Genomic DNA, 9,899 nt, shown 5'->3' with positions numbered 1-9,899 from the left:
TTTTTTTTCAGACATAATTTTTAATTTCTATTTTTTTATGATACAACATTAAAAAATACATACAAGCCTAAATTTTCAACCCTCTACCATCAACCCCTATTTTTAATAGCGTTTAGCGGCAAGGCAACGATTGCCGGGTCAGCTAGTTAATGTATAAAGTAGTTTAGTTCAAGTAGTTAGTAGTTTTGCTTAAGAATCTTACCCAGTACCTATACATTATCATCTGGTGTGGGTGTCGATCTAGCCCTACTGACGACTTAGCTTCGCCATTGACGTAGAAGATTAAAGCGTTGTTTGTTACTCTATAAAACAAATTCTGATGCTTTTGTGGGGTTCTGTTAATCATTAAAACGAATCAAAACAGAAGTAAAGAAGTATACAAATCCAGAATATTTAATGGTATTGAAATCTAAGAGTTAGATTTATTAGATCATTGACTAACGAGCGTAACAAACTGATTTATTATGAAAAATATTTAGTAATTATTTCTTAAAAAACGCGTGTGTACTTATGTAAGCACGTAAGAAGTTATACTTCATTAGCTAGTTAACTTCGCGCTGCTAATTTCTTCTTTCTATAGTTGCTAACTTTAGGTTGTCAGCTTTTTTCGTGACGGTAGACGCGTGCATCGTTAAAAATTTACTTTATAACGAAAAAAGAAGTATAGCTTCAAAGATCAAAATACAGAACTATCTAGTATTAGTCAACTTAACGTTTTTACAAATACGTTTAGTAAATTTTTCCAGACGGCTTAAAAATTGCATAGCTCATAATATGAAGATAATACCAATCGTAAAAAAAGTGGTAAAAAATCTGACCGTTTTTACTAAAATTCTAACAAAATGCTTAAAATATAACCGATAAAGTGATTGAGTATAATCTGAACAGGCTGTGCGTGTTGGTGGTTATGATTGTATTAAAGTTTTTAATAATTATTACGAGTCAGAACGTAGATTTGCTACTGCACTTCGACCGCGCTTCCGTTCTTTTGTACTTTTACGCTGTCGATAGTATCACCTTTTTTAACCGACTTCCAAAAAAGGAGGAGGTTCTCAATTCGACTGTATTTTTTTTTTTTTTTTTTTTTTTTTTTTTTTTTTTTTTTTTTTTTTTTTTTATGTATGTTACATCAGAACTTTTGACTGAGTGGACCGATTTCGACAAATTTTCTTTTAATCGAAAGGTGGTGTGTGCCAATTGGTCCCATTTAAATTTATTTGAGATCTAACAACTACTTTTCGAGCTATATCTAATAATGCGTTTTTACTTGACGCTTTTTTCGTCGACCTACGTTGTATTATACCGCATAACTTTCTACTGGATGTACCGATTTTGATAATTCTTTTTTTGTTGGAAAGGAGATATCCCAAGTTTAGTACCATGATAAGGAAACCAGGATCTGATGATGGAATCTTAGAGAAATCGAGGGAACTTCTTGAAAATCCGCAATAACTTTTTACTAGGTGTACCGATTTTAATGATTTTTAATTTAATCGAAAGCCGATGATTATCATGTAGTCACATTTAAATTTCATCGAGATCTGATTACTACTTTTTGAGTAATCTTTGATTATGCGTTGTTACTTGACTATTTTTTCGTCGATCTGCGTTGTATTACTCGTCGATGTAATTGAAGTCGGTTTTTTTTTCGTTTGTGAGCAAACACAATTATTTTGTTGCGATTTTGCCGCCCCTTTAAACGTGCTGCCCAGAGTCACGTTCACGTTACAGCACTGATGTGAGATCACGTTGTAGTTAATAAAGTTCCTACTAAAGAAATTAGGGATTTGACAACACATTATTTATATTATCACACACAGTGAAATAATGAAAACTAAACAGTGAGCTATCTCTTTATTAATATAACTAAAAGAAGAAAAACCAACAAGTTTTTTGTAAGTAACCCCCTAAAAGTTAAAAGATTTTTTTTTGCTTTAGTAATCTTAAATCGTGTATAGGCGATCCTATACGGTAGTAGTTTAGTAACATACGCAACCCATTTAGGCCAGGACTCCATCAAAGCGGAGGTGGGAAAATAGTCCCGAAGCGGAAAAGATTATATGTTTTTAATTAGTGTGTGTTCACCGAAGCTGTGTGGAAATGGGTGCTAGCTAGATAGGAACTCACTAGAGCAAAACTTTGTACATGTGGCGAGAGTTGGATGTTAGACAGGGAAGTAGCGCCGCTAACATTTCTTTATTTCTTTCATCTTTCACTGTTGCACACCTCACAAGCCCGCTTTGTAAAATCACCCAGCTCAATCGTTAAGACTAACGTATCACAACTTTGTATATCGGTTACTCTATACCATATGATATATATTCGCTCCTTGGTATCCACTCAAACTGTGTGGAGAATTGTTAAAACACATCTCTCTTCTCGTCTCGTCGTCACTTTGGAGAATTCACTCGTAAGACTGAATGAAATCAAAATTTTCTCTATGAAGCTTTAAAAGCGCATTTGAATATACACTTTACAAATTATAACAATATTAGTATTTGCCACCACCGATTCGGGATTTAGATTCTGCAGAAAAAAGTCGTCAAGAAATTCCAGTTACTCTTAACTTTAATTTCTTGATGTAAACCAAAAACTTTGAAACATTATTTTAGTCATCTCTTGCGTGAAATAGAGCGCTGTTAAGCAAAAAGCTTTACATTTATTTTCTGGTAATGGTATGGCATTCGTGGTAGATTGTTACACAGGATTTTCGACTATCAGGGTAGTGACTACACACACAATATAATTATTGAGGTACTGTGATGCAGATGTAATCTACCATAAAAGTCCCTCACTGACACTCAAGCTCCTAGATTATAAATGCAAGATATATATTCAGACTTAATATCTTAACGTTACCTCATAGTAAAATAGAGTAAGATTACACAGAGAGAGATTACACTGTGAATATCTTATACTATTAAACGAGTAATTCTTGTATATATATATATATATGTATATATAATCTGAATCTCGGAAACGGCTCCAACGATTTTCATAAAATTTAGTATATAGGGGGTTTCGGGGGAGATAAATCTATCTAGCTAGGATTCATTTTCAGAAAATGTCGTTTTATCCGTGTTTTTAAGGAGTGAAAAAAAATATCGTTAGAATACGAAGGTAAATTTCGCATTTGTCAATTTAGTCGCAATAGCGCGGTGGGAAATCGGCCGGTCGGGATCAACCGAGAAGATCATGGTTCAAATCCCCACGTCCCTGATCAATTATTTTTTCTTTTTCTTTTTCTAATTGCACTCGTTATTTTTTATTTAATAGGCAATTCTTATTTTTAACCGACTTCCAAAAAAGGAGGAGGTTCTCAATTCGACTGTATTTTTTTTTTTTTTTTTTTTTTTTTTTATGTATGTTACATCAGAACTTTTGACTGAGTGGACCGATTTCGACAAATTTTCTTTTAATCGAAAGGTGGTGTGTGCCAATTGGTCCCATTTAAATTTATTTGAGATCTAACAACTACTTTTCGAGCTATATCTAATAATGCGTTTTTACTTGACGCTTTTTTCGTCGACCTACGTTGTATTATACCGCATAACTTTCTACTGGATGTACCGATTTTGATAATTCTTTTTTTGTTGGAAAGGAGATATCCCAAGTTTAGTACCATGATAAGGAAACCAGGATCTGATGATGGAATCTTAGAGAAATCGAGGGAACTTCTTGAAAATCCGCAATAACTTTTTACTAGGTGTACCGATTTTAATGATTTTTAATTTAATCGAAAGCCGATGATTATCATGTAGTCACATTTAAATTTCATCGAGATCTGATTACTACTTTTTGAGTAATCTTTGATTATGCGTTGTTACTTGACTATTTTTTCGTCGATCTGCGTTGTATTACTCGTCGATGTAATTGAAGTCGGTTTTTTTTTCGTTTGTGAGCAAACACAATTATTTATTATTATGTCGGTAAAATCGAAAAATATTATTCATATTTTATCATTATTATTTTGAATTATTTTTTATCTTTGATTTTTTATATTTTTTGTTATAGTCGGTAAAAAATATTATTCATATTTTATCAATAGTAAATTATGTCTACAAGTTTTAATAGTTCAGGTGGGGGATATCGTTCGGTCTCAAGACGAGAATACCTGGCTTTATCATTGAGAGCCAAATGTCAACGCATTTAATTAGTAACTAAGTATATTTTAAGAAGAAATCCGAAAAAATATGAGCGGGCTTAAAAAAAAGAATACGGTAGTAGTTAGTATATTAGTAGTTAGTATATAGTAGTATTAGTAAAGAAACCGTCATTGTGCAAATATTTTTATCCTACTGACGATGTTTCGGTACAAAAATAAAAATCAAATCAATAACTCTTTATCTAATCAACTTAAATATAAGCTGAAAAATATGACTTTTCCTGACATCTATTGGGGAGTAGTAATACTATTATTACGACACAATTGTTAATGCAACTGTTTAACGCTACTGCAATAGATGGTGTTGTTAATCAACACTAAGCCAATGCGTGGTTTGATGTCTTTTTAACTGACGTCTACTTAAAAATGCCTAATAGACCGTTGAAAAAATCGCTTATAAATAATCTAACTTCACGAAACCGCGAATCGTCTCAAGAACAACTTGAAGAAAATCGTCATCAGTCACAAACAGGTCAGGCCTCTCAAACTTCAAACAGTGAATACTCATTTCAAGAAAACCTTCATGAAAACAATCAGATTTCCGCTCGTCCCACACGTACTGCTAAAGTAAGATGCTTGCAAAACTTGACTAACATTATACAAGCAGAGAGATCTTATGATTTAGATGTTTCACGAGAGCGGGCGTCACAACGTGTGGCCGCTGAAAATGATGAACAACGGGAACAACGTCTACAAGATTTGCGGCAGCGTGCAGCACAACGTGTAGCTACTGAAAATGAAGAACAACGGGAACAACGTCTACAAGATTTGCGGCAGCGTGCAGCACAACGTGTAGCTACTGAAAATGAGGAACAACGGGAACAACGTCTACAAGATTTGCGGCAGCGTGCAGCACAACGTGTAGCTACTGAAAATGAGGAACAACGGGAACAACGTCTACAAGATTTGTGGCAGCGTGCAGCACAACGATTAGCTACTGAAAATGAGGAACAACGAGAGCGACGTCCTTAAGATTTGCGGCAGCGTGCTGCACAACGTGTAGCTACCGAAAATGACGAACAAAGAGAATACCGATTAGAAGAACAAAGACGTCGAGACGAAAGACGTCGTAGGGCTTTAGAACTTCATAATTATTTACCGACATATAAATGTGCCGTTAATGCAGCTGTGCAATATCACGCCTTAGGACTATTTGAAATTTTGTGTATCCATTGTGGTGCATTGCTTTTCCCTGAGGAACGCGTCTTTAATAGTGTTAATAGAAATTCTTTTGGTGACTGTTGTTTGCACGGACGAATTTTAATAGAACAACCAAAATTTTTAAATGAATTAGTACGTCTCTTTTTGAATCGTCACCCACATTCGGAAGAATTTCATAAAAATATAAGAAAGATAAACGCATCTTTTGCTCTGGCGTCCTTTAATGCAGAAGATGACAGAACAATAAATAGCCATGGTATTTATAGTTTTATCGTTTGCGGACAAGTATATCATAAAATGAATATGACAGCTCACCCGACGCAAAATGATGTTGGTGTCTTTGAACGGCCACTGTACGGGCAACTATACTTTTTAGATCCTGATGAAGCCGTTAATGAAAGAGTTAACCATCCACTTAATTCTGGAATTACTACCTCAATGATGATGTTATTGGAGTTCATATTTCGAGCGCAAAATCGTTATGTACAGGGATATATAATGATGCGGGAAGTAGAGGATGAAATAAATCGGTTAACTTCTGCCCAAGGGCTACCCCCACCATACGTAAAGCTTTTATTTAGACTTCCAAATCAAGCTGATCACAGAAGGTTTAATATACCGGCGTGTAATGAAGTTTGTGCAGTTTTTACACTAAATGCTGATCAAAGCTCGCCAGAAAATGAAATGATTGTTCACCAGCGCAATAAACACATTGTCTCTTTAAAGAATGTTGATAAGCGTGTCGAACCATTTACTTACCCGTTATTTTACCCAGCCGGTACGGATGGTTTTAGCCCAGATTTGCAGCTACAAACGCCTTATACCAGTCGCAGTAATTTAACTCGCCTTGAACTGGCACAATACAGACTTTCGTTTCGACCAGAGTTTGTTAAATTTTTAACAGAATCTCCACCAACAGGAGGATACGATGTACGGGAACTTCCATTTAATGCACTGCATTTTGGGGGCCGATTATTTCAACAATATTTAGTGGATACTTACATTCGTGTAGAGCGTGACCGTATTCAATGGATAAAATATAACCAAAGTAAGATTCTAGCTGAACAATATAGGGTAGTAACAAGTTTTATTAATCAACTTGCCGAAGAAAAAAATGCCACAGTTGGTGAAAAGATTATTTTACCATCCTCTTTTCCTGGTTCGACGAGGTATTACATGGAAAATTTTGTAGATGCAATGGCTATTGTTCGACGGTTTGGATCACCTGATTTCTTTATCACCATGACATCGAATCCTAATTGGCCAGAAATAAAACAGGCATTGCAAATAAATTTAGAAGATGGAACTATTTTGCAACAGCTTCCACTGGATCGTCCTGATATCGTCGCTCGAGCCGCTAAGTTAAAATTTGACCAAATTATAGAAGATTTAGATAAAAAACAAATCTTTGGAAAGGTATCTGCTTTTGTATATACTATAGAATTTCAGAAACGCGGATTACCACACATGCATCTGCTTATAATTATGACATCTGATGATAAGATTCATCAACCAGAAGAACTCGATGACTTGATTTCATCCGAAATACCCGGAAATTATGACTTAGAATTAAGAGAATTGGTACTTAAATGGATGATTCATAATCCATGTGGCGATTTAAATCCCAATGCAACGTGTATGATTCATAAAAACGGAAGAACAAAATGTCGATTCGACTTTCAAAATCGTACCAGGAAGTTACATCTTTAGTAGATGATGGTAAACCAAATTACCGACGACGTTACAATCCGCACTTGGACCCTCATAGTACCCAATTTTCCCACGAACATGCCGTTTATCGCAAAGACATAAACGGTCATCGTATAACACGAGATAATCGTCATGTAGCCCCCTACAATGCATATTTGTTAAAAAAAATTAATTGTCATATAAATGTTGAGTTTGTAGGGAGTATTTTGGCTGTAAAATATCTATATAAATACATTTATAAAGGATACGACTGTGCATCAATCAAAGTTGTAGATGAACAGAGGAGGCTGATTTATAATGAAGCAAATACATACATTGAAGGCCGTTGTGTCACACCACCAGAAGCATGCTGGCGATTATTTGCTTTTGAAATTCAAAAAAAAAGTCACAGTGTCCAACGAATGGATATCCACTTACTAGGACAATATCGGATTACAAACTTGGATCAAATCCATGAAGATTTAGCTGACATTGGCCAAAGAGGGTCTACTCTGGAAGCTTATTTTGCTTAAAATGCAAATATTAAAATACATAATCAGTCAAGCACTAATATCTTACATCAATATCGTTTTTATTAGCAGATGCCTGAAAACTTTAAGTGGATCGGAAGGTCTAGCCGATGGGAGCAAAGAGTTCGCCGTTCGCGAGTCATTGGTAGGATTCACAATGTGAATTTCGTTGCCCAACCGGAACTTTACCACTTGCGATTATTACTATTTCATGTAAAAGATGCAACAAGTTTTGAAGATCTTCGAACCGTAACAGACATCCAATATCAGAAGTATAAACAAGCCTGCTTAGCACGAGGCTTGACTTACGACGATCAACAATGGATAGAAGGATTACAAGAATCTGCATTATCTAAAATGCCTGTAGCGATGAGAAGCCTTTTTGTACAAATTTTAATTTACGGATCTCCTGAAAATCCAAAGCGTCTGTGGGAAATATTTAAAGAAAATTTGTCAGAAGATTTTATGCATGCAGCCCGGCAAAACGGACAGTTGATAGAAAATGGAATTAATCACTGTTACAGAATTATTGCTAAAAAATTAAACACCGAATCAACAGAAGGCCGAAATTTCCAATACTGGGTACAAACTTTTGGCTTTGAGGATATTCATAGTTACAATCTTGAAGATAATCAAGAGAATTTCAACACGAATGAATCAGCTTCAATAGGTGAGCAAATGTACCAGTTACTAAAAGGAAAACAGATAGAAGTCATTAATTCCATTCTTCAAGCTGTAAACAATACAGCTTCTGAAACGAAGTGTTTCTTCATTGATGGTCCGGGGGGTACTGGGAAGACATTTGTATATAAAACTTTATATTATATGCTGACTGGAAAACGATACAGAGTAAAATGTATGGCTTTTACCGGTATTGCTTCCATATTATTGCCTAATGGACGTACTTTTCATAAGACTTTTGGACTAAAAGTACCACTAACACCAAATTCAGTCTCAAGTATTAAACCCAACTCTTCTAAAGCGAGACAATTAGCAGAAATAGATATTTTTCTTATGAATGAAGTTCCTATGCTTCCAAAATATGGTTTGCAGAACATTGATCAAATTTTGCGATCCATTGGAAATTCGGATCTACCTTTCGGTGGAAAAGTAATAGTACTAGGAGGAGATTTTCGTCAATGTCTGCCTGTACAGCCGCATGCGAATAAAACCGAGTTATTAGATCTTTCTATTAAGCGATGCTCTTTATGGTCCGTTTTTAAGACGTTTAAACTAGAGGAAAATATGCGCGTTGATATAGAGCAACGACAATTTGCTGATTATTTACTAAAATTAGATAACGGCGAACTGACCCTAAATACAATGGAAGAAATTGAATTGCCACAGAATATAATTTCAAGCAACAACCTTATTGATGAAGTATTTGGTAGCTGCTTAGTCAATGGAAATTATGAGGGGATGAAACACAGAGCAATACTCGCGCCTCTTAACAAAGATGTTGAAAAAATTAATGATGATATAGTTGCCAAACTTCCCGGAGAGTACAAAATCTACTATAGCCATGACTCCGTGAAAGATCAACTAGAAGGAGCAGTCGAATTTACACAGAATTTCTCAATAGTGTCAACATTTCAGACTTGCCACCACACGAGCTAAAATTGAAAAAAAATGCGTTAATAATGTTGTTGCGTAATTTAGACGTATCAGAAGGTCTATGCAATGGTGTAAGACTCATTGTAACAAGTCTGTGTAATCACATAATAAAAGCAAAAATTGTTACTGATGAACAATCCGGCAAAGAAGTATATATACCAAGAATAACCCTTGATTCATCAAAAGGACAACTTGGATGCACCGTGCAGCGTCACCAATTTCCCGTTAGATCAACATTTGCCATGACTGTCCACAAATCCCAAGGGCAAACATTCGAATCTGTTGGGGTTGACTTAAGGTCAAGCCCGGTCTTCATGCATGGCATGTTGTATGTAGCATTTTCTAGAGTTAAGGTAAAAGTTCGTCTTTCAAATGATGATTCTCGACACACCCGCAATATAGTTTGGAAGGAAGTATTAAGTTAAGGCGACGAGGAAGTATTAAGTTTCTAATAAATGTTAAACTAATTGCTCTTGCGAATTTTTTATTTTATTTTTTTATTTTTATGGCGGTAAGATCGAAAAACATTATTCATGTTTCATCAACATGTAATTCGTATTTAAATAGGTATAATTACCAAAAAAAAATACCGAGCATAGCTCGGTCACCCAGGTACTGTATAATTAAAATATATTAACTGACCGACGACAAATGGGACTCCCACTGCAGTTTCGAATATAAATTTAGTCATTAAAAAAACCGTAGTGTCTGTGTCTATAATACTAAGCCTAGCGTTGTTT

The 9,899-nt window shown here is 35.2% G+C and overlaps 1 protein-coding gene across 1 annotated transcript; it reads left to right on the top strand.

The window, feature by feature from the left end:
* The first annotated feature begins 9,185 nt into the window (after nucleotides 1-9,185).
* Nucleotides 9,186-9,584, top strand: LOC123657561 (ATP-dependent DNA helicase PIF1-like). Its single transcript, XM_045593115.1, has one exon. It carries the CDS (start codon nucleotides 9,186-9,188, stop codon nucleotides 9,582-9,584), a length of 399 nt encoding a protein of 132 aa, XP_045449071.1.
* Nucleotides 9,585-9,899: the final 315 nt, after the last annotated feature.

The sequence above is a fragment of the Melitaea cinxia genome, chromosome 1 (genome assembly GCF_905220565.1).
Source record: "Melitaea cinxia chromosome 1, ilMelCinx1.1, whole genome shotgun sequence".
In the NCBI taxonomy this organism is placed as follows: Eukaryota; Metazoa; Arthropoda; class Insecta; order Lepidoptera; family Nymphalidae; genus Melitaea; species Melitaea cinxia.
Note: the sequence above shows the minus strand (reverse complement) of the source record. Positions and strands in the feature narration are given on the sequence as shown.

Bases quoted from the DNA above. Each gene is read 5' to 3' on its own strand.
- LOC123657561 (XM_045593115.1), top strand. From the start codon at position 9,186: ATGTTGTTGCGTAATTTAGACGTATCAGAAGGTCTATGCAATGGTGTA.